The sequence below is a fragment of the Lepisosteus platostomus genome, chromosome 6, assembly GCF_059453375.1.
Source record: "Lepisosteus platostomus isolate fLepPlt1 chromosome 6, fLepPlt1.hap1, whole genome shotgun sequence".
Taxonomy (NCBI): Eukaryota; Metazoa; Chordata; class Actinopteri; order Semionotiformes; family Lepisosteidae; genus Lepisosteus; species Lepisosteus platostomus.
The window spans coordinates 11,361,510-11,386,957 of NC_142616.1; the positions used below are offsets into that span (position 1 = coordinate 11,361,510).

Here is a 25,448-nt window from a genome sequence, read left to right on the forward strand (position 1 = left end):
GACACTCCAGTACATTAACACTGCACTGAGAGAGGGGGGTTCATACAGACACACTGACTGACTGGGCACTCCAGTACATTAACACTGCACTGAGAGAGAGGGGTTCATACAGACACTCTGACTGACTGGACACTCCAGTACATTAACACTGCACTGAGAGAGAGGGGTTCATACAGACACACTGACTGGACACTCCAGTACATTAACACTGCACTGAGAGAGAGGGGTTCATACAGACACACTGACTGACTGGACACTCCAGTACATTAACACTGCACTGAGAGAGAGGGGTTCATACAGACACACTGACTGACTGGACACTCCAGTACATTAACACTGCACTGAGAGAGAGGGGTTCATACAGACACACTGACTGACTGGACACTCCAGTACATTAACACTGCACTGAGAGAGAGGGGTTCATACAGACACACTGACTGGACACTCCAGTACATGAACACTGCACTGAGAGAGAGGGGTTCATACAGACACACTGACTGACTGGACACTCCAGTACATTAACACTGCACTGAGAGAGAGGGGTTCATACAGACACACTGACTGACTGGACACTCCAGTACATTAACACTGCACTGAGAGAGAGGGGTTCATACAGACACACTGACTGACTGGACACTCCAGTACATTAACACTGCCCTGAGAGAGAGGGGTTCATACAGACAGACTGACTGACTGGACACTCCAGTACATTAACACTGCACTGAGAGAGAGGGGTTCATACAGACACACTGACTGACTGGACACTCCAGTACATTAACACTGCACTGAGAGAGAGGGGTTCATACAGACACACTGACTGACTGGACACTCCAGTACATTAACACTGCACTGAGAGAGAGGGGTTCATACAGACACACTGACTGACTGGACACTCCAGTACATTAACACTGCACTGAGAGAGAGGGGTTCATACAGACACACTGACTGGACACTCCAGTACATTAACACTGCACTGAGAGAGAGGGGTTCATACAGACACACTGACTGGACACTCCAGTACATTAACACTGCACTGAGAGAGAGGGGTTCATACAGACACACTGACTGGACACTCCAGTACATTAACACTGCACTGAGAGAGAGGGGTTCATACAGACACACTGACTGACTGGACACTCCAGTACATTAACACTGCACTGAGAGAGAGGGGTTCATACAGACACACTGACTGACTGGACACTCCAGTACATTAACACTGCACTGAGAGAGAGGGGTTCATACAGACACACTGACTGACTGGACACTCCAGTACATTAACACTGCACTGAGAGAGAGGGGTTCATACAGACACACTGACTGACTGGACACTCCAGTACATTAACACTGCCCTGAGAGAGAGGGGTTCATACAGACACACTGACTGGACACTCCAGTACATTAACACTGCACTGAGAGAGAGGGGTTCATACAGACACTGACTGACTGGACACTCCAGTACATTAACACTGCACTGAGAGAGGGGGGTTCATACAGACACACTGACTGACTGGACACTCCAGTACATTAACACTGCACTGAGAGAGAGGGGTTCATACAGACACACTGACTGACTGGACACTCCAGTACATTAACACTGCACTGAGAGAGGGGGGTTCATACAGATGCTTTCTCACCTCATGGCCACGTTGCTGCCGTCGATGATGATCTGACGCAGGTTGGGGTTACCGGGGGCATCCGTCAGCTGGAGGTCAAAGGGGGTCTGCAGTACTTCCTGGTAACGCTGGGGCCCCGTGACGGCCGTCTTCATGGCCCCCCCCCGCCTCCTTCCCCTCCCCGCAGGAGCAGCCTGGGTCTCCGGGGGCAGGGGGGCTGGGAGGAGGGGGTCCGGGCTCTGGGCGGGAGAGAGGTCCTGGAGGGATTTGGGGTAGGTGCGCCGCGGGGGGCCCTTCACCGCGGGGGCAGCCGAGCGACTGGCCCTCCTCCTGGGAGACCTCGCGTCTCCCCCGAGGCCGGACCCGCCGGTCCGCAGGCCCGAGTCCGGTGGGGAGACCCCCGGAGGAATCGGGGTCCCGCGCGGTGGCTCCGGGGCCTGGCTGGCCGAGCGTTCAGGGCGGGGGCAGTCCCGGCGGTCAGGAATGTCCGGGGGGTACTCACGGCCCCCTCCTCCTCCTCCTCCCCACTCCGGCTGTCCCGCGTCAAACCCCGGTCGGCCGCGGCTCGTGGAACCGAAGCCCTCCGGATCAACACCTCTCCTGCGATCTCGCTCTCTCCCCCTCTCCTCGCCCAGCTCCCCGAGCCCCGCCCGGTGCCCCCTCTCCTCGCACAGCTCCCCGAGCCCCGCCCGGTGCCCCCTCTCCTCGCACAGCTCCCCGAGCCCCGCCCGCTGCCCCCTCTCCTCGCCCAGCCCGGCCCCCGTCCGCCTCTCCCCGCCCACTTCAAGCCCCGCCCACTTCCCCACCTCGCTGCCCGCATCGCCGAGCCCCGCCCACTCCCTCCTCTCCCCGCCCCCCACCTCCTCAAGCCCCGCCCGCTGCCCCCTCTCCTCACCCAGCCCGGCCCCCATCCGCCTCTCCCCGCCCACTTCAAGCCCCGCCCACTTCCCCACCTCGCTGCCTGCATCGCCGAGCCCCGCCCACTCCCTCCTCTCCCCGCCCCCCACCTCCTCAAGCCCCGCCCGCTGCCCCCTCTCCTCACCCAGCCCGGCCCCCATCCGCCTCTCCCCGCCCACTTCAAGCCCCGCCCACTTCCCCACCTCGCTGCCTGCATCGCCGAGCCCCGCCCACTCCCTCCTCTCCCCGCCCCCCTCCCCGGGCCCCGCCTCTCTCCCGCTCCCGGCCCCTCCCTGCGCCTCGGCCTCGGCCTGGAGCTGCAGCAGGAGCTGCCCGGCGGAGAGCCCGTCGCCCGAGCCCGGCATGGCGCGGCACGCCCGCAGGACGTCCTCCTCCGCGTAGCCGCAGCTGGCCGCCGCCGAGCGCAGGATGCCCATCACGAAGTCGCCCGCCTCCCCGCCCCCGCCCAGCTCCTCCGGGGGGGGGTCCCCGTCCTGCTCCTGCTGGACCAGGTCCAGGATCTGGGAGGCCTCCCGGGGCCCGGTTCTGGCCAGGACCCGCTGCACCACGCCCTCGCCATAGCCCATGGCGGTGAAGAACGTGAGCAGCAGGCCGAACTCCTCCTGCGAGCCGGACGAGAGGAGGGCGCCCTCCTCCCCAGCGCCCGGCGCCTCCTCCTCCTCCTCCTCCTCCTCGCCCAGCGAGGGGTCCGTCGACTCTTCCGCCACCCGCGCTCCGGGGATCCCCCCTCTCCCGTCCCACCCGGGCCCCGGCCCGGAAGGTGGAGCCCCCTCCAGGCCCGGCCGGGCCCCCGGGGCCCCCCCGGCCCCTCCCGCCGGCCCTGCCGAGCGGCAGGACCCCCCGAGCAGCTCCAGCAGGACCTCCTTGGCCGGCCCCGGCAGCAGCAGCAGGTCCATGGAGTGCCGGTCCTCGTGCGCCTCCACCAGCGCCCGGAAGGCCCTGCGCACGTCCTGGGGGTCGCCGGCCGCGGCCCCCCGGGGGTCGGGGGCCTGGCTCTGGGTGCCCTGGTACTTGTCCACCAGGTCCAGGACCAGCGTGTAGGCCTGCATCACCGGCTCCATCAGCCCCGACACCAGCAGGCACCCCGGGGAACCGACCTGGGGGAGACAGGGAGAGGGGCAGGGAGAGGAGCAGGGAGAGGGGCAGGGAGAGGAACAGGGAGAGGAACAGGGAGAGGAACAGGGAGAGGAACAGGGAGAGGGAGAGGGAGAGGGGCAGGAAGAGGGGCAGGAAGAGGGGCAGGGAGAGGGAGAGGGGCAGGGAGAGGGGCAGGGACAGGGAGAGGAGCAGGGAGAGGAGCAGGGGGAGGGAGAGGAGCAGGGAGAGGAGCAGGGAGAGGGAGAGGGGCAGGGAGAGGGAGAGGAGCAGGGAGAGGAGCAGGGAGAGGGAGAGGGAGAGGGAGAGGGAGAGGGAGAGGGAGAGGAAGAGGGAGAAGGGCAGGGAGAGGGGCAGGGAGAGGGGCAGGGAGAGGGAGAGGGAGAAGGGCAGGGAGAGGGGCAGGGAGAGGAGCAGGGAGAGGAGCAGGGAGAGGAGCAGGGAGAGGGACAGGGAGAGGGAGAGGGAGAGGGAGAGGGAGAGGGGCAGGGAGAGGAGCAGGGAGAGGAGCAGGGAGAGGGACAGGGAGGGGGAGAGGAGCAGGGAGAGGGAGAGGGGCAGGGAGAGGGGCAGGGAGAAGGAGAGGAGCAGGGAGAGGAGCAGGGAGAAGGAGAGGGAGAGGGACAGGGTGAGGAGGGAAAAAGGAGAAAGGAGAGAGAGAGTCAAGAGGGGAAAAAGAGGGAAAGAGACACGGTAAGCCAGGGGAGAGAGGAGAGAAGGAGAAAGGTTAGGGAGACAGATTTATGTAGCTTTAAAGTGTTTACTACATCTCCAACACCTGTCCAGTCCTGGCATGGTCATGTCACTCACCACGACGTAGGCAGAGGTGTTTCTGATCAGGCAGTCCAGGAACAGCCCCCGGGCCCCAACAAACACACAGTGAAGGCCCTGAGGATATGTCACTTCCTGCTGATCTTCCACACTCACCACCCCTTTAATAAACACCTGAGGAAGAACAGGAGGGAGAGAGGGGTTCATACAGACACACTGACTGACTGGACACTCCAGTACATTAACACTGCACTGAGAGAGAGGGGTTCATACAGACACACTGACTGACTGGACACTCCAGTACATTAACACTGCACTGAGAGAGAGGGGTTCATACAGACACACTGACTGACTGGACACTCCAGTACATTAACACTGCACTGAGAGAGAGGGGTTCATACAGACACACTGACTGACTGGACACTCCAGTACATTAACACTGCACTGAGAGAGAGGGGTTCATACAGACACACTGACTGACTGGACACTCCAGTACATTAACACTGCACTGAGAGAGAGGGGTTCATACAGACACACTGACTGGACACTCCAGTACATTAACACTGCACTGAGAGAGAGGGGTTCATACAGACACCCTGACTGACTGGACACTCCAGTACATTAACACTGCACTGAGAGAGAGGGGTTCATACAGACACACTGACTGACTGGACACTCCAGTACATTAACACTGCACTGAGAGAGAGGGGTTCATACAGACACACTGACTGACTGGACACTCCAGTACATTAACACTGCACTGAGAGAGAGGGGTTCATACAGACACACTGACTGACTGGACACTCCAGTACATTAACACTGCACTGAGAGAGAGGGGTTCATACAGACACACTGACTGACTGGACACTCCAGTCCATTAACACTGCACTGAGAGAGAGGGGTTCATACAGACACACTGACTGGACACTCCAGTACATTAACACTGCACTGAGAGAGAGGGGTTCATACAGACACACTGACTGACTGGACACTCCAGTCCATTAACACTGCACTGAGAGAGAGGGGTTCATACAGACACACTGACTGACTGGACACTCCAGTCCATTAACACTGCTCTGAGAGAGAGGGGTTAATCTAATAAATCACACTTCCTGACCTTGGCTGACACCACGCCTCTTCTCTGGCCCTGCAGCTGGAGCCACATCTGGGTGTCGCTGCAGGCAGACCCTCCTGCCAGCTCTGCCGGGCCCCCCACCTCATCGAAGCACAGTGACACCCCAAAAACCCGCAGCAGGGTGGGCCTGAGCGAGGTCAGGGTGGCCCGCACGACCGCAGGCACGGTAAACTCGTCCAGCACCTCCTCTTCCTCCTCCTCCTCCTCTTCCTCCCTGCCCTCTCCTCTGGCGGGGTGCCTCCCATCTCCCCGAGATCCCCCTTGGGTCACCCCTGCGTTCCGGTCAGCGTCCTGGAGCCCGGGCCCACGGGACAGGAGGAACATCGCCATGTGGTCCGTGTGGGCGTGGCAGGAAGTGCAGTCATAGAGGACGAAGCGGATTGGCTGCAGGGGGAGAGGAGGGCGTAGAAGACAGGAAATAGGTGAAACGCTCAGCCCCTCCCACATCCTCTGGAGCTCTGCGGCAAGCACCTCTTCAAGTCCGCTGCTGACAGGCCCAGCCCAGGCTCAGACCCTGAACCCAGAGCGTCTCACCGCTGAGCACAAGGGAGTCTGACCCCTGAACCCAGAGCGTCTCACCGCTGAGCACAGGGCAGTCTGACCCCAGAGAGTCTCACCGCTGAGCACAGAGGAGTCTGATCCCTGAACCCAGAGCGTCTCACCGCTGAGCACAGGGCAGTCTGACCCCTGAACCCAGAGCGTCTCACCGCTGAGCACAGGGGAGTCTGACCCCTGAACCCAGAGCGTCTCACCGCTGTTCACAGGGCAGTCTGACCCCTGAACCCAGAGCGTCTCACCGCTGAGCACAGGGGAGTCTGACCCCTGAACCCAGAGCGTCTCACCGCTGAGCACAGAGGAGTCTGACCCCTGAACCCAGAGCGTCTCACCGCTGAGCACAGGGCATTCTGACCCCTGAACCCAGAGCGTCTCACCGCTGAGCACAGGGCAGTCTGACCCCTGAACCCAGAGCGTCTCACCGCTGAGCACAGGGGAGTCTGACCCCTGAACCCAGAGCGTCTCACCGCTGAGCACAGGGGAGTCTGACCCCTGAACCCAGAGCGTCTCACCGCTGAGCACAAGGGAGTCTGACCCCTGAACCCAGAGCACAGGGGAGTCTGACCCCTGAACCCAGAGCGTCTCACCGCTGAGCACAGGGGAGTCTGACCCCTGAACCCAGAGCACAGGGGAGTCTGACCCCTGAACCCAGAGCGTCTCACCGCTGAGCACAGGGGAGTCTGACCCCTGAACCCAGAGCGTCTCACCGCTGAGCACAAGGGAGTCTGACCCCTGAACCCAGAGCACAGGGGAGTCTGACCCCTGAACCCAGAGCGTCTCACCGCTGAGCACACGGGAGTCTGACCCCTGAACCCAGAGCGTTGCACCTCTGAGCACAGGGGAGTCTGACCCCTGAACCCAGAGCGTCTCACCGCTGAGCACAGGGGAGTCTGACCCCTGAACCCAGAGCGTCTCACCGCTGAGCACATGGGAGTCTGACCCCTGAACCCAGAGCGTCTCACCGCTGAGCACAGGGGAGTCTGACCCCTGAACCCAGAGCGTCTCACCGCTGAGCACAGGGCAGTCTGACCCCTGAACCCAGAGTGTCTCACCGCTGAGCACAGGGCAGTCTGACCCCTGAACCCAGAGCGTCTCACCGCTGAGCACAGGGCAGTCTGACCCCTGAACCCAGAGCGTCTCACCGCTGTTCACAGGGCAGTCTGACCCCTGAACCCAGAGCGTCTCACCGCTGAGCACAGGGCAGTCTGACCCCTGAACCCAGAGCGTCTCACCGCTGAGCACAGGGCAGTCTGACCCCTGAACCCAGAGCGTCTCACCGCTGAGCACAGGGCAGTCTGACCCCTGAACCCAGAGTGTCTCACCGCTGAGCACAGGGCAGTCTGACCCCTGAACCCAGAGCGTCTCACCGCTGAGCACAGGGCAGTCTGACCCCTGAACCCAGAGCGTCTCACCGCTGTTCACAGGGCAGTCTGACCCCTGAACCCAGAGCGTCTCACCGCTGAGCACAAGGGAGTCTGACCCCTGAACCCAGAGCACAGGGGAGTCTGACCCCTGAACCCAGAGCGTCTCACCGCTGAGCACAGGGGAGTCTGACCCCTGAACCCAGAGCGTCTCACCGCTGAGCACAGGGGAGTCTGACCCCTGAACCCAGAGCGTTTCACCTCTGAGCACAGGGGAGTCTGACCCCTGAACCCAGAGCGTCTCACCGCTGAGCACAGGGCAGTCTGACCCCTGAACCCAGAGTGTCTCACCGCTGAGCACAGGGCAGTCTGACCCCTGAACCCAGAGTGTCTCACCGCTGAGCACAGGGCAGTCTGACCCCTGAACCCAGAGCGTCTCACCGCTGAGCACAGGGCAGTCTGACCCCTGAACCCAGAGCATCTCACCGCTGTTCACAGGGCAGTCTGACCCCTGAACCCAGAGCGTCTCACCGCTGAGCACAGGGGAGTCTGACCCCTGAACCCAGAGCGTCTCACCGCTGAGCACAGGGGAGTCTGACCCCTGAACCCAGAGCGTTTCACCTCTGAGCACAGGGGAGTCTGACCCCTGAACCCAGAGCGTCTCACCGCTGAGCACAGGGCAGTCTGACCCCTGAACCCAGAGCGTCTCACCGCTGAGCACAGGGGAGTCTGACCCCTGAACCCAGAGCGTCTCACCGCTGAGCACAAGGGAGTCTGACCCCTGAACCCAGAGCACAGGGGAGTCTGACCCCTGAACCCAGAGCGTCTCACCGCTGAGCACAGGGCAGTCTGACCCCTGAACCCAGAGCGTCTCACCGCTGTTCACAGGGCAGTCTGACCCCTGAACCCAGAGCGTCTCACCGCTGAGCACAAGGGAGTCTGACCCCTGAACCCAGAGCACAGGGGAGTCTGACCCCTGAACCCAGAGCGTCTCACCGCTGAGCACAGGGGAGTCTGACCCCTGAACCCAGAGCGTCTCACCGCTGAGCACAGGGGAGTCTGACCCCTGAACCCAGAGCGTTTCACCTCTGAGCACAGGGGAGTCTGACCCCTGAACCCAGAGCGTCTCACCGCTGAGCACAGGGCAGTCTGACCCCTGAACCCAGAGTGTCTCACCGCTGAGCACAGGGCAGTCTGACCCCTGAACCCAGAGTGTCTCACCGCTGAGCACAGGGCAGTCTGACCCCTGAACCCAGAGCGTCTCACCGCTGAGCACAGGGCAGTCTGACCCCTGAACCCAGAGCATCTCACCGCTGTTCACAGGGCAGTCTGACCCCTGAACCCAGAGCGTCTCACCGCTGAGCACAGGGGAGTCTGACCCCTGAACCCAGAGCGTCTCACCGCTGAGCACAGGGGAGTCTGACCCCTGAACCCAGAGCGTTTCACCTCTGAGCACAGGGGAGTCTGACCCCTGAACCCAGAGCGTCTCACCGCTGAGCACAGGGCAGTCTGACCCCTGAACCCAGAGCGTCTCACCGCTGAGCACAGGGGAGTCTGACCCCTGAACCCAGAGCGTCTCACCGCTGAGCACAAGGGAGTCTGACCCCTGAACCCAGAGCACAGGGGAGTCTGACCCCTGAACCCAGAGCGTCTCACCGCTGAGCACACGGGAGTCTGACCCCTGAACCCAGAGCGTTTCACCTCTGAGCACAGGGGAGTCTGACCCCTGAACCCAGAGCGTCTCACCGCTGAGCACAGGGGAGTCTGACCCCTGAACCCAGAGCGTCTCACCGCTGAGCACAGGGGAGTCTGACCCCTGAACCCAGAGCGTCTCACCGCTGAGCACATGGGAGTCTGACCCCTGAACCCAGAGCGTCTCACCGCTGAGCACAGGGCAGTCTGACCCCTGAACCCAGAGCGTCTCACCGCTGTTCACAGGGCAGTCTGACCCCTGAACCCAGAGCGTCTCACCGCTGAGCACAGGGCAGTCTGACCCCTGAACCCAGAGCGTCTCACCGCTGAGCACAGGGCAGTCTGACCCCTGAACCCAGAGCGTCTCACCGCTGAGCACAGGGCAGTCTGACCCCTGAACCCAGAGTGTCTCACCGCTGAGCACAGGGCAGTCTGACCCCTGAACCCAGAGCGTCTCACCGCTGAGCACAGGGCAGTCTGACCCCTGAACCCAGAGCGTCTCACCGCTGTTCACAGGGCAGTCTGACCCCTGAACCCAGAGCGTCTCACCGCTGAGCACAAGGGAGTCTGACCCCTGAACCCAGAGCACAGGGGAGTCTGACCCCTGAACCCAGAGCGTCTCACCGCTGAGCACAGGGGAGTCTGACCCCTGAACCCAGAGCGTCTCACCGCTGAGCACAGGGGAGTCTGACCCCTGAACCCAGAGCGTTTCACCTCTGAGCACAGGGGAGTCTGACCCCTGAACCCAGAGCGTCTCACCGCTGAGCACAGGGCAGTCTGACCCCTGAACCCAGAGTGTCTCACCGCTGAGCACAGGGCAGTCTGACCCCTGAACCCAGAGTGTCTCACCGCTGAGCACAGGGCAGTCTGACCCCTGAACCCAGAGCGTCTCACCGCTGAGCACAGGGCAGTCTGACCCCTGAACCCAGAGCATCTCACCGCTGTTCACAGGGCAGTCTGACCCCTGAACCCAGAGCGTCTCACCGCTGAGCACAGGGCAGTCTGACCCCTGAACCCAGAGCGTCTCACCGCTGAGCACAGGGGAGTCTGACCCCTGAACCCAGAGCGTCTCACCGCTGAGCACAGAGGAGTCTGACCCCTGAACCCAGAGCGTCTCACCGCTGAGCACAGGGCAGTCTGACCCCTGAACCCAGAGCGTCTCACCGCTGAGCACAGGGCAGTCTGACCCCTGAACCCAGAGTGTCTCACCGCTGAGCACAGGGCAGTCTGACCCCTGAACCCAGAGCGTCTCACCGCTGAGCACAGGGCAGTCTGACCCCTGAACCCAGAGCGTCTCACCGCTGTTCACAGGGCAGTCTGACCCCTGAACCCAGAGCGTCTCACCGCTGAGCACAAGGGAGTCTGACCCCTGAACCCAGAGCACAGGGGAGTCTGACCCCTGAACCCAGAGCGTCTCACCGCTGAGCACAGGGGAGTCTGACCCCTGAACCCAGAGCGTCTCACCGCTGAGCACAGGGGAGTCTGACCCCTGAACCCAGAGCGTTTCACCTCTGAGCACAGGGGAGTCTGACCCCTGAACCCAGAGCGTCTCACCGCTGAGCACAGGGCAGTCTGACCCCTGAACCCAGAGTGTCTCACCGCTGAGCACAGGGCAGTCTGACCCCTGAACCCAGAGTGTCTCACCGCTGAGCACAGGGCAGTCTGACCCCTGAACCCAGAGCGTCTCACCGCTGAGCACAGGGCAGTCTGACCCCTGAACCCAGAGCATCTCACCGCTGTTCACAGGGCAGTCTGACCCCTGAACCCAGAGCGTCTCACCGCTGAGCACAGGGCAGTCTGACCCCTGAACCCAGAGCGTCTCACCGCTGAGCACAGGGCAGTCTGACCCCTGAACCCAGAGCGTCTCACCGCTGAGCACAGGGGAGTCTGACCCCTGAACCCAGAGCGTCTCACCGCTGAGCACAGGGGAGTCTGACCCCTGAACCCAGAGCGTCTCACCGCTGAGCACAGGGGAGTCTGACCCCTGAACCCAGAGCGTCTCACCGCTGAGCACAGGGCAGTCTGACCCCTGAACCCAGAGCGTCTCACCGCTGAGCACAGGGCAGTCTGACCCCTGAACCCAGAGCGTCTCACCGCTGAGCACAGGGGAGTCTGACCCCTGAACCCAGAGCGTCTCACCGCTGAGCACAGTCTCATACCAGCTGGATCAGTGAAGTCACTACTCTAGTGACTCTCATACCAGCTGGATCTACTAGTACAGTAGTACAGTAGTACTACTGCTACTACAGCCTACAGCATGACTGTAGCTGCTGCTACAACACTGTCTCTATGTCGCTACTCTAACAGAGCCGCTGCTACAAGCGCTTCTGCGTGGCGCTCCTGCGCCCTCCCCACGGCTGCCGCCGAACTAGTGAACCTCCCCTTTCAAAAGACTCGCGTGTGGCCCTTAAAAGTCCCCGATCGGGAAACCCAAACCGAAAGCGACGCGCCAGGCACTGCGATCGAGAAAGTCGCAGTTTTCAGATGTGTAGATTTCATGACGAGGCCGTTTCCAGCTCCACGGCTCGCTCTCTGGCTCAAGCCCCCTCACTGCGTCACCAGCCCGACCTGCGTGGGTACAGTACGTGCCCATCGCCCGGCGCTGGTAGAGGCGCCACTCTGTTTTAATCGTCCGGATTAAAAGCCCTCGTCTTCCCTCTCACCTCGCTGTAACGGGTCTGCCGACCCGAGGCTGGTCTCTCGCTTCCTGTCGGGACTTTCGGTTATCGCTCGCTTGCTCGTCTGTCTCTCTCTCTCTTCCGCAACTTTCCGAGTCAACTCCACGACCCGTCCGTGGCGCCGCCGGCCCCGCAGCGCGCCCGCGCGCGCGCGCTCGCTCGCGTGTCACAGTCCACGCATCCCCTCCTCACCCGGACCCCGAGGTGGACCGCGACTAGACCACCCGCCTGGAAATAGAGACCCCGGTCCGCCGAGCTCGTCGGACGACGGCGGCGGCGGCTGCTGCTGCTACTGCTGTTGTTGTGAAAAACGAAACCTAGGAGAGGGCGTGACTTCGCGCTGCTAGTTTGCAGAGTGGGCGCGTCCCGAAGCCCTTATCAACGCGTGTCACAACTTCACCGTGTGTGTGTGTGTCTGTCTCTGTCTCACAACTTCACCGTGTGTGTGTGTGTGTCTGTCTGTCTGTCTCTGTCGCACAACTTCACTGTGTGTCTGTCTGTCTCTGTCTCACAACTTCACCGTGTGTGTGTGTCTGTCTGTCTCTGTCTCACAACTTCACCGTGTGTGTGTCTGTCTGTCTCTGTCTCACAACTTCACCGTGTGTGTGTGTCTGTCTGTCTCTGTCTCACAACTTCACCGTGTGTGTGTGTCTGTCTGTCTCTGTTTCACAACTTCACCGTGTGTGTGTGTCTGTCTCTGTTTCACAACTTCACCGTGTGTGTGTGTCTGTCTGTCTCTGTCTCACAACTTCACCGTGTGTGTGTGTCTGTCTGTCTCTGTTTCACAACTTCACCGTGTGTGTGTGTCTGTCTCTGTCTCACAACTTCACTGTGTGTTTGTCTCTGTCTCACAACTTTACTGTGTGTGTGTGTGTCTGTCTGTCTGTCTCTGTTTCACAACTTCACTGTGTGTGTGTGTCTGTCTGTGTCTCACAACTTCACTGTCTGTCTGTCTCTGTCTCACAACTTCACTGTGTGTGTGTCTGTCTGTGTCTCACAACTTCACTGTGTGTCTGTGTCACAACTTCACTGTGTGTGTCACAGATCAGGGTGTTTGTGTGTGTCACAACTTCAGTGTGTGTGTGTTTTTGTCACAACTTCACTGTGTGTGTCACAAATCAGTGTGTTTGTGTCTGTCACAACCTCAGTGTTTTTCTGTCACAGTTTCAGTGTGTGTCTGCGTCACAGCTTCAGTGTGTGTGTCTGTCACAACTTCAGTGTGTATTTCTGTGAACATCAATGTTTGTGTCTCTATGATGCAACATCAGTGTGTCACACTTCAGTGTGTATCACACTTCAGTGTCTGTCTCTTTTACTGTGTTTTTAAGTTCCTGTCTGTGAAATACTGTATACTATTGACACTGTCAATGTCTCTGTGTAACATCAGTGTCTGAGTCTGTGTGTCTGTCAATGTCTCTGTAACATCACTGTGTCTCTTGAGTCTGTATGTCTGTCAGTGTGTCTGTGTAACATCAGTGTGTCTCTGAGTCTGTACGTGTCTGACAGTGTCTCTGTAACGTCACTGTGTCTGAGTCTGTATGTGTGTCGGTCAGTTTGTGTAACATCAGTGTCTGTCTGAGTCTGTGTGTCTGACTGTCTCTGTAGCATCAGTGTGTCTCTGAGCCGTTTTGTGTGTCTGTGTAACATCAGTGTCTGAGTCTGTATGTGTCTGTCAGTGTCTCTGTAAAATCAGTGTGTCTCTCAGTCTGTATGTGTGTCTGACAGTGTCTCTGAGTCTGTATCTGTCTGTCAGTATTTGTTTCTGAGAGTATTGTTTTCATCAGTGTGTATATCTGTATATCAGTGTGTGAGATTGTGTGTCAGTGTGTATTTGTACATCTGTGCATGTCATTGTTTGTATCTGTACATGAATGTGCAGTTGTGTATATCTGTACATCAGTGTGTGAAGTTGTGTTCTCAGCGTGTGTATCTGTACATCAGTTTGATAGTGTCAACGTGTATATGTACATGTGCAGTGTGTAACAATGTAGTATGTCAGTATTAGTGTAACTGTGTGTCTGTGTACATCAGGGTGTGTCTGTGTACATCAGTGTGTGAAGGTGTATATTAGTGTGTGTAGCTGTGTGTCTGTGTACATCAGTGTGTGAAGGTGTATATTAGTGTGTGTAGCTGTGTGTCTGTGTACATCAGTGTGTGAAGGTGTATATTAGTGTGTGAAGCTGTGTGTCTGTGTACATCAGTGTGTGAAGGTGTATATTATAATTAATAATAATAATAATTGCTTACACTTATATAGCGCTTTTTTCTGGACACTCCACTCAAAGCGCTTTACAGGTAATGGGGATCCCCTCCACCACCACCAGTGTGCAGCCCCACCTGGATGATGCGACGGCAGCCATAGTGCGCCAGAACGCTCACCACACATCAGCTATCAGTGGGGAGGAGAGCAGAGTGATGTAGCCAATTCATAGAGGGGGATTGTTAGGAAGCCATGATTGATAACAGCCGATGGGGAAATTTGGCTAGGACACCGGGGTTACACCCCTACTCTTTTCGAGAAACACCCTGGGATTTTTAATGACCACAGAGAGTCAGGACCTCGGTTTTACGTCTCATCCGAAGGACGGCGCCTGTTTACAGTCTAGTGTCCCCGTCACTATACTGGGGCATTAGGATCCACATGGACCTCAGGGTGAGCGCCCCCTGCTGGCACCACTAACACCTCTTCCAGCAGCAACCTTAGTTTTTCCCAGGAGGTCTCCCATCCAGGTACTGACCAGGCTCACACCTGCTTAGCTTCAGTGGGTTGCCAGTTGTGAGTTGCAGGGTGATATGGTTACTGGCGTAACACACCTTCACACACTGATGTACACAGACACACAGCTACACACACTAATATACACCTTCACACACTGATGTAGCTGTGTGTCTGTGTACATCAGTGTGTGAAGGTGTATATTAGTGTGTGTAGCTGTGTGTCTGTGTACATCAGTGTGTGAAGGTGTATATTAGTGTGTGTAGCTGTGTGTCTGTGTACATCAGTGTGTGAAGGTGTATATTAGTGTGTGTAGCTGTGTGTCTGTGTACATCAGTGTGTGAAGGTGTATATTAGTGTGTGTAGCTGTGTGTCTGTGTCCATCAGTGTGTGAAGGTGTATATTAGTGTGTGAAGCTGTGTGTCTGTGTACATCAGTGTGTGAAGGTGTATATTAGTGTGTGTAGCTGTGTGTCTGTGTACATCAGTGTGTGAAGGTGTATATTAGTGTGTGTAGCTGTGTGTCTGTGTACATCAGTGTGTGAAGGTGTATATTAGTGTGTGTAGCTGTGTGTCTGTGTACATCAGTGTGTGAAGGTGTATATTAGTGTGTGAAGCTGTGTGTCTGTGTACATCAGTGTGTGAAGGTGTATATTAGTGTGTGTAGCTGTGTGTCTGTGTACATCAGTGTGTGAAGGTGTATATTAGTGTGTGTAGCTGTGTGTCTGTGTACATCAGTGTGTGAAGGTGTATATTAGTGTGTGAAGCTGTGTGTCTGTGTACATCAGTGTGTGAAGGTGTATATTAGTGTGTGAAGCTGTGTGTCTGTGTACATCAGTGTGTGAAGGTGTATATTAGTGTGTGAAGCTGTGTGTCTGTGTACATCAGTGTGTGAAGGTGTATATTAGTGTGTGAAGCTGTGTGTCTGTGTACATCAGTGTGTGAAGGTGTATATTAGTGTGTGAAGCTGTGTGTCTCTGTACATCACAGTGTGAAGGTGTGACACGGGCTGGACGCGCTCCCGGGCCGAGGGGAACTCCGATGACGTCACTCTCCGCGACAGGGCCCACCTGCGGGCACGAGCGGCGCTTCACGGCCCCCGAATCCCCCCTCCCGCCTGGCGCGCGTGTCTCTTTCCTTCCGCTCTCCGGCTTCGTGGTGTCTCCCCGCGGCCGCCGCGAGGGGGCGCCCCCCGCCCAGCGAGAGAGAGAACCAGACCAGCCGGCTTCTGTATCTCCGGGAAGGACGGGCGATTGTTCTTCCTGCTCTTCGGCTGCGGGGCGCGGCCTCCTCCTCCTCCTCCTCCTCCCCGCCGCCCCCGGGCGCCGCGCTGAAGCACATTCCAGGCGGCCCTGACCTTTGAAACAGCCGCCCCGCCCCGCCCCGGGCGCCGGGGACCGCGTCTGCCTCGTCCCGCCCGTGTCTCCCGGGCCGGTTTCAACAGCCGGGCGGAGCTGCTCGGTGCCGGTCGGGTCGGGTCCGGTCCGGTCCGGTCGGGTTTATTGTCGTGTGCGCGAGGAGCGATGACGTGCCGGTTTCCACGCGGACTCGCCAAAACCACGAACCCGGAAGAGCGGCAGCTTGAAAAACATCCAGCTGAGAGAGAGAACTCCCGTCTGCGTGAGCCGAGCTCAGACACCCCACAGCTCTGAGGCTGGGGCTGGGCGCCTCTATGCACCTGTACCGCTCGCCAGAGGGCAAGGGGGGAGACGGGTGTCATCCTCATCCTCATCCTCATCCTCAGGACTGCCATCCTCCACGGCCGCGCTCACGTAAACTTTCTGACAGCCCTCCCCTGATTGGTGCTTTTCTAATCCCCCTGTCCCCGAATGACTTTGCCAGTTCCTTCGACTGCATGATGTGGGTTTTGTTGGGAGCTGTGCTCATCCACTGTGGGACCCCCCGGAGACGGGAGCGTTCACCCTGAGCTCGTGTGAAGCACTGTGGGACCTCCCGGAGACAGGAGCGTTCACCCTGAGCTCGTGTGAAGCACTGTGGGACCTCCCGGAGACAGGAGCGTTCACCCTGAGCTCGTGTGAAGCACTGTGGGACCTCCCGGAGACAGGAGCGTTCACCCTGAGCTCGTGTGAAGCACTGTGGGACCCCCCGGAGACGGGAGCGTTCCCCCTGAGCTCGTGTGAAGCACTGTGGGACCCCCCGGAGACGGGAGCGTTCACCCTGAGCTCGTGTGAAGCACTGTGGGACCTCCCGGAGACGGGAGCGTTCACCCTGAGCTCGTGTGAAGCACTGTGGGACCCCCCGGAGACGGGAGCGTTCCCCCTGAGCTCGTGTGAAGCACTGTGGGACCCCCCGGAGACGGGAGCGTTCACCCTGAGCTCGTGTGAGGCACTGTGGGACCCCCCGGAGACGGGAGCGTTCACCCTGAGCTCGTGTGAAGCACTGTGGGACCCCCCGGAGACAGGAGCGTTCACCCTGAGCTCGTGTGAAGCACCCTAGTCGCTCACCGGTGGACTCTGTTCAACAGACAATGTGACTTCTGAAGACAGCTGAACTGACTTTGTGGTTCCAGCAGAGCCTATTTAGGTGCGTCACAATAAAGGGGGTGAATACTTGTGCAATCACTTGTTTTCTCTTTTATATTTATAATTAATATAGGAGGATCTGCAGAATTTATTTCCACTGTGACATGATAAGAGTGTCTGGTGTCGACACACACAAAGGGAGTCCAGCTGGTCTGGTGGTCAAGGTGCTGACCTTGTTGTACTGGGAGGCCAGCTGGTCTGGTGGTCAAGGTGCCGACCCTGTTGTACCAGTAGGACAGCTGGTCTAGTGGTCAAGACCCATACCAACACCCACACAGATAGATCCACACACATAAACTCATACGCATACTGTACATACACAAACATACACTTGGACAGACGACACACACTAACACACACTCTCACACACAGACACATTCAGGCATACTCATGCAGACTCATACACACTCACACAGACAAACTCACACACATACCCACACAAACACACACTCAGATGACACACACTCACACACACAGACACATTCAGGCATACTCATGCAGACTCATACACACTACAACATCCACACACATACACACACTCACACTAACACACACAGACAGACCCACACACGTACACAAACCCACACAGTCCTGCTCTGACATTAAGAAAGCAGAGTGGAGGGAGGGGGAGGGGGAGGTGGTCTGTGGTGACGAAGGGCTAAATTATTGATAAATGCTGAGGCAGAAAAGGACACATATCCATCACAATGGACCACCTTTCAATTACTGTGTATAATATCAAAGACTGGGAGAGAGACAGGGGGAGAGGAGAGAGAGAGGGGGAGAGACAGAGAGACAGGAGGAGGGGAGGGGAGAGAGAGACAGGGGGACAGAGACAGGAGGAGAGGGAGGAAAGAGAGGAGATAGAGACAGCAGAGAGAGAGGAAAGAGGAGATAGAGACAGAGAGACAGGAGGAGGGGAGAGAGGAGAGAGGGGGAAGAGAGGAGATAGAGCCAGAGGAGGAGGGGAAATAGAGGAGTGAGACAGGATGAGAGTGAGACAGGAGGAGAGAGAGACAGGGGGACAGGGAGAGAGGAGAGAGAGGGAAGAGAGGAGATAGAGACAGAGACAGGAGGAGGGGATGGGAGAGAGACAGGGGCACAGAGAGAGAAGAGGAGAGGGAGAGAGACGGGGACAGAGAGACAGGAGAGCATATGAAATGGATAATGGAAGAGCGAGAGGGGAGAGGACCGAGGGAGAAAGGAGGAGGAAGAGAAAGACCTCGGGGGAAGAGAAGGGGGGGGGGGAATGGAGAGAGAGACCAGAGAGTGAAGGAGAGGAGAGGGTTTAAGATCATCCTTCCTCTCTTGCCTCCTCTCTCCCGGCGGGAGACTTCTGTTCCATTCCTGGGGCTCTTCAGCTCATCAAGGCATTAATTAACCCCCCACCGCTAACGAGGAAACGGAATTCACCCTCTCAGAGGGATCATGGAGGATTTGGGTGATATTCAATGCACTCGCACAGGACTGTGAAACAGAGAGGGACAGGAGAGGGAGAGGCCCTCTCCCCTCTCCTCCCCTCCTCCTTATCCTCTCTCCCCTCTCCTCCTCCCTATCCTCTCTCCTCCCCTCCTCCTTATCCTCTCTCCCCTCTCCTCTCTCCTACTCCTTGTCCTCTCTCCCCTCTCCTCCTTATCCTCTCTCCCCTCTCCTCCTCCCTATCCTCTCTCCTCCCCTCCTCCTTATCCTCTCTCCCCTCTCCTCTCTCCTACTCCTTGTCCTCTCTCCCCTCTCCTCCTTATCCTCTCTCCCCTCTCCTCCTCCCTATCCTCTCTCCTCCCCTCCTCCTTATCCTCTCTCCCCTCTCCTCTCCCCTCTCCTTTCTCCTACTCCTTATCCTCTCTCCCCTCTCCCTCTCTCCTTATCCTCTCTCCCTCGCTCTCCTCTCTCCTCCCCTCTCCCTCTCTCCCTCACACTCCTCTCCTCTCTCCCTCACTCTCCTCTCTTCCCCTGAGGAAGAGATTGTGCGAGGCTCTGTGGGTTTGTTGTCTGTGTGTGTCTGTGCACTTGTGTATCCCTGTGTGTAAGTCACTGTGTGAGGCTCTGTGGGTTTGTTGTCTGTGTGTGTCTGTGCACTTGTGTATCCCTGTGTGTAAGTCACTGTGTGAGGCTCTGTGGGTTTGTTGTCAGTGTGTGTCTGTGCACTTGTGTATCCCTGTGTGTAAGTCACTGTGTGAGGCTCTGTGGGTTTGTTGTCAGTGTGTGTCTGTGCACTTGTGTATCCCTGTGTGTAAGTCACTGTGTGAGGCTCTGTGGGTTTGTTGTCAGTGTGTGTCTGTGCACTTGTGTATCCCTGCGTGTAAGTCATTGTGTGAGGCTCTGTGTGTTTGTTGTCAGTGTGTATCTTTGTGTGTGTCTGTGTTTGAGTCACTGAGAGGATCTGAGTTTGTCAGTGTGTGTCTGTGTGAGTGTGTCACTGTGTGAGGCTCTGTAGGATTGTCAGTGTGTATCTGTGTGTGTGTGTGCGCTTGTGTCAGTGTGTTTCAATGTGTTTCAGCGTGTCTCTGCGTGGCTCCTCTGTCATCCCTGTGGAAATGAAAGTCGACACTTGTGAATTGTGGGGAAAATAAAGAATCCGGATGAAAAAGCAGCAGCCCGCCCGAGCGTCTGTTACCACCTCCGGAGAGAAACTCTTCTGGAGCATTCCTCCAAAATGTCACCGGTACAACGGGTTTAGCGAGTCCAGCCCTAGAAATCCGAACAATTTCCAGTCTGTTTCACACAAGGAAACACACACCGCGCACAAACACACACAAACACGAGGGGGTTTTAACACCTGGAGGAACGGCACCTCGTCTGCCGCGCACAACACCCAAGACGACAAGCGCTGAGGAGACAACTCTCAGAGCGAGAGTCCTTGGATATTCACGTCCTTAGCCGGGACGGTTTCGAGCACAGACTCCGGAGCCTGAATCCGGACGGGCTCTGAGTCCAGCCGGAGCGCGCGCGCTCACGCGCGAGGAGTTGACGAGCCCCGCGAACCCCCCGCGAGCCGCCCTGACGCCGGGAAGCGGGGCGCGCGAGGACAGGGGGGAGCCCCGAGCGAGAGACTCAGATCTGGGAGGAAAGATGAGGTGCAGGGATGGGGGGGGGGACCCGACCCTTGAACCGGCAGTGAAAGAAAACAGGTAAAAACGTAATTATTATTACAAAAAACTACAATAGGGATCTTCTCCGCTCAGAAGAACACAAAACAGCCACGCTTTTCATTTAAATTCAGACTTAAAAAGGTCCACTAGAACACGACTGCTCTACTGTTCTCCTGTACTGGACTGTAGCTCCTATTGTAACTGGACTGGTATACTGTACTGGGACTGTAGCTCCTATTGTAACAGACTGTTCTCCTGTACTGGGACTGTAGCTCCTATTGTAACAGACTGTTCTCCTGTACTGGACTGTAGCTCCTATTGTAACAGACTGTTCTCCTGTACTGGACTGTAGCTCCTATTGTAACAGACTGTTCTCCTGTACTGGACTGTAGCTCCTATTGTAACAGACTGTTCTACTGTACTGGACTGTAGCTCCTATTGTAACAGACTGTTCTCCTGTACTGGGACTGTAGCCCCTATTGTAACAGGACTGTTCTCCTGTACTGGACTGTAGCTCCTATTGTAACAGGACTGTTCTACTGTACTGGACTGTAGCCCCTATTGTAACAGACTGTTCTCCTGTACTGGACTGTAGCCCCTATTGTAACAGACTGTTCTCCTGTACTGGACTGTTCTACTGTACTGGACTGTAGCTCCTATTGTAACAGGACTGTTCTCCTGTACTGGACTGTAGCTCCTATTGTAACAGGAATGTTCTACTGTACTGGACTGTAGCTCCTATTGTAACAGACTGTTCTCCTGTACTGGGACTGTAGCCCCTATTGTAACAGGACTGTTCTACTCTACTGGACTGTAGCTCCTATTGTAACAGACTGTTCTACTGTACTGGACTGTAGCTCCTATTGTAACGGACTGTTCTCCTGTACTGGACTGTAGCCCCTATTGTAACTGGACTGTTCTCCTGTACTGGACTGTAGCTCCTATTGTAACAGACTGTTCTCCTGTACTGGGACTGTAGCCCCTATTGTAACAGACTGTTCTACTGTACTGGACTGTAGTTCCTATTGTAACTGGACTGTTACAGGGAGGGGGTGGCCGGAGGGCCCTGCCCTGTGCTGATTTGCCTATCAGGTTGCGGTCGGAAGGTTTGTTTAGAGGGGAGACAACGGGCTGGGTTGTGAGATCCTCGCTGTATGGAAATCAGCCCCCTGTCAGTAACTGGGCGGCTTCTGTTCTTCTTGTTCACCTGAGGCCAGTGAGCTTCTGTCCTGGAATTCAAGCAGCGAATTCGTTTAACATCTGAAACAACACAGAACAGTACAGCCCAGTGAGATTGTGGAAAAAACGCAGTCCAGCGCAGTACAGCCCAGTGAGATTGTGGACAGAACAAAAGAAAAAGATACAGCAGTGACACTAGTAGTGTCTACAGTACAGTCAGGTGTGACAGTGTGTGTGCTGGAGAGTTCAGGGTGAGTGTGAGAGGAGAGGGACAGCAGTGACACTAGTAGTGTCTACTGTACAGTCAGGTGTGACTGTGTGTGTGTGCTGGAGAGTTCAGGGTGAGTGTGAGAGGAGAGGGACAGCAGTGACACTAGTAGTGTCTACTGTACAGTCAGGTGTGACAGTGTGTGTGTGCTGGAGAGTTCAGGGTGAGTGTGAGAGGAGAGGGACAGCAGTGACACTAGTAGTGTCTACTGTACAGTCAGGTGTGACAGTGTGTGTGTGTGCTGGTGAGTTCAGGGTGAGTGTGAGAGGAGAGGGACAGCAGTGACACTAGTAGTGTCTACAGTACAGTCAGGTGTGACAGTGTGTGTGTGTGCTGGTGAGTTCAGGGTGAGTGTGAGAGGAAAGGGACAGCAGTGACACTAGTAGTGTCTACAGTACAGTCAGGTGTGACAGTGTGTGTGCTGGTGAGTTCAGGGTGAGTGTGAGAGGAGAGGGACAGCAGTGACACTAGTAGTGTCTACTGTACAGTCAGGTGTGACAGTGTGTGTGTGCTGGTGAGTTCAGGGTGAGTGTGAGAGGAGAGGGACAGCAGTGACACTAGTAGTGTCTCCAGTACAGTCAGGTGTGACAGTGTGTGTGTGCTGGAGAGTTCAGGGTGAGTGTGAGAGGAGAGGGACAGCAGTGACACTAGTAGTGTCTACTGTACAGTCAGGTGTGACAGTGTGTGTGTGCTGGAGAGTTCAGGGTGAGTGTGAGAGGAGAGGGACAGCAGTGACACTAGTAGTGTCTACTGTACAGTCAGGTGTGACAGTGTGTGTGTGCTGGAGAGTTCAGGGTGAGTGTGAGAGGAGAGGGACAGCAGTGACACTAGTAGTGTCTACAGTACAGTCAGGTGTGACAGTGTGTGTGTGCTGGTGAGTTCAGGGTGAGTGTGAGAGGAGGCACAGCAGTGACACTAGTAGTGTCTACAGTACAGTCAGGTGTGACAGTGTGTGTGCTGGTGAGTTCAGGGTGAGTGTGAGAGGAGAGGGACAGCAGTTACACTAGTAGTGTCTACAGTACAGTCAGGTGTGACAGTGTGTGTGCTGGTGAGTTCAGGGTGAGTGTGAGAGGAGAGGGACAGCAGTTACACTAGGGACAGTACATATTGTGCCAGAGTTATAATGGGAGAGGGAGGAGTTAATCTGCCACAGTGCTACTGACTGAGAGGAGGGAGTGAACTGTAGGGAGGAGAGACTTCATCACCTGAAATAGCCTCAGTGCTGCTTGAAATGTCACGAGGACTCTGATCACAGATACAGTGCACTCTGGCACAGGTGAGGGATCTTCTTCACTAATGGACATGTCTCTTACTGGTGTCAGTCATAGATAGTCTTTGTTAAAGGATTTTATAAACTGACGGCAGAAGGATTTGATTGTGAGTATATCTCTTCCTGTTCAATAGCTTTTAATTACAGTTCATAAGCTTTTAATGCACATATTTTATAGTTTTTTTCTGTTACCTAGCGATGAAAATAAAAAGCAAAATAAAGTTTCTCTATTTGTAGATAGTATAATACAGACACACTGACTGGACACTCCAGTACATTAACACTGCACTGAGAGAGAGGGGTTAATACAGACACACTGACTGACTGGACACTCCAGTACATTAACACTGCACTGAGAGAGAGGGGTTCATACAGACACACTGACTGACTGGACACTCCAGTACATTAACACTGCACTGAGAGAGAGGGGTTCATACAGACATACTGACTGACTGGACACTCCAGTACATTAACACTGCACTGAGAGAGAGGGGTTCATACAGACACACTGACTGGACACTCCAGTACATTAACACTGCACTGAGAGAGAGGGTTCATACAGACACACTGACTGACTGGACACTCCAGTACATTAACACTGCACTGAGAGAGAGGGGTTCATACAGACACACTGACTGACTGGACACTCCAGTACATTAACACTGCACTGAGAGAGAGGGGTTCATACAGACACACTGACTGACTGGACACTCCAGTACATGAACACTGCACTGAGAGAGAGGGGTTCATACAGACACACTGACTGACTGGACACTCCAGTACATTAACACTGCACTGAGAGAGAGGGGTTCATACAGACACACTGACTGACTGGACACTCCAGTACATTAACACTGCACTGAGAGAGAGGGGTTCATACAGACACACTGACTGACTGGACACTCCAGTACATTAACACTGCACTGAGAGAGAGGGTTCATACAGACACACTGACTGACTGGACACTCCAGTACATTAACACTGCACTGAGAGAGAGGGGTTCATACAGACACACTGACTGGACACTCCAGTACATTAACACTGCACTGAGAGAGAGGGGTTCATACAGACACACTGACTGACTGGACACTCCAGTACATTAACACTGCACTGAGAGAGAGGGGTTCATACAGACACACTGACTGGACACTCCAGTACATTAACACTGCACTGAGAGAGAGGGGTTCATACAGACACACTGACTGACTGGACACTCCAGTACATTAACACTGCACTGAGAGAGAGGGGTTCATACAGACACACTGACTGGACACTCCAGTACATTAACACTGCACTGAGAGAGAGGGGTTCATACAGACACACTGACTGACTGGACACTCCAGTACATTAACACTGCACTGAAAGAGAGGGGTTCATACAGACACATTGACACTGACATTTTGGTGAAGATATTTGAATGTGTCTTCAAGCTGTAGTGAAGTCATTTCCTGTTTGTTTCCAACAGGCGAATCAGTGTCAGGTTTTGCTGAAGAACCCATGGACATCCGCCCAGCTGCAGCACGAGTCACAGTCTCCGCTGTGACTGCAGCACAGGGCTCCTGATGGTGGCCCCCTCCGCTGTTGCACAGGAAGTGTGGTTTGTGCGTCACTGATTACGGTCCACCAACCCGTGTGGCACAGTGGGGAGGTAGGGGGGCAGGAAAAGAAGGGGCGAAACTCAGGGGCACTTTGCCCGTCTTTCTGTTTTGCGAGAAGGAGATCGAATGTCAGCTGGTGAAAAAAAACTACAAAACGTTTCCGTCCTGCAACAGTGTCCCCCTGCCTGGTCCGTCCCTGTGTCCTGCCGTTCTTTGGTTCCTCCCCTTTGCCCCCGTCTCCGTCGAGCAGCTTTTCCCTGATGGAAGCAGTTTGCTCCTCATTTTCTGTGTTTGAAGACCTCGTCAGTGTGGAGAACAAGAAGAAGGGTTAGTTCCCAGGCGCTGGTTTTTCCTCAGTAAGAAACACAACTGCACCGCCTTCGCCTCATCTTCAAGAGAACAGGTGGCTGGACTCCACCCAGTATTTTAAGGTTTTACAGAGTGAGGACTAAGGCACACAGATCTGAGGCACACAGGACTGAGGCAGACAGGACTTAGGCAGAGGACTGAGGCACACAGATCTGAGGCAGACAGGACTGAAGTACCCAGATCTGAGACAGACAGGACGGAGGCAGAGGACTGAGACAGACAGGACTGAGGCACACAGCACTGAGACAGACAGATCTGAGACAGACTGAGGCACACAGGACTGAGGCAGAGGACTGAGGCGCACAGATCTGAGGCACACAGGACTGAGGTACCCAGATCTGAGGCAGAGGACTGAGGCAGACAGATCTGAGGCAGAGGACTGAGGCAGACAGATCTGAGGCAGACAGATCTGAGGCACACAGATCTGAGGCACACAGGACTGAGGCAGACAAGACTGAGGCACACAGGACTGAGGCAGAACTGAGGCACACAGGACTGAGGCACACAGGACTGAAGCACACAGACCTGAGGCACACAGGACTGAGGCAGGACTGAGGCGGGACTGAGGCAGAGCAACTAAACCTACTGACAGCGTTGTA

The 25,448-nt window shown here is 56.2% G+C and overlaps 1 protein-coding gene across 2 annotated transcripts in view; it reads right to left on the reverse strand.

The window, feature by feature from the left end:
* Positions 1–12,145, reverse strand: part of khnyn (KH and NYN domain containing) — a 29,776-nt gene extending 17,631 nt beyond the window's left edge. The window contains exons 1-4 of one of the 2 annotated variants that reach the window (XM_088634214.1): positions 11,804–12,145; positions 5,515–5,916; positions 4,437–4,571; positions 1,635–3,628 (exon numbers count right to left, since the gene is read on the reverse strand). In XM_088634214.1, the coding sequence (XP_088490340.1) occupies positions 1,635–3,628; positions 4,437–4,571; positions 5,515–5,862 (2,477 nt within the window). In that variant the 5' untranslated portion in view covers positions 5,863–5,916; positions 11,804–12,145. The remainder of the gene's footprint in view (positions 1–1,634; positions 3,629–4,436; positions 4,572–5,514; positions 5,917–11,803) is intronic. The other variant, XM_088634215.1, reaches the window with a different exon arrangement.
* Positions 12,146–25,448: the final 13,303 nt, after the last annotated feature.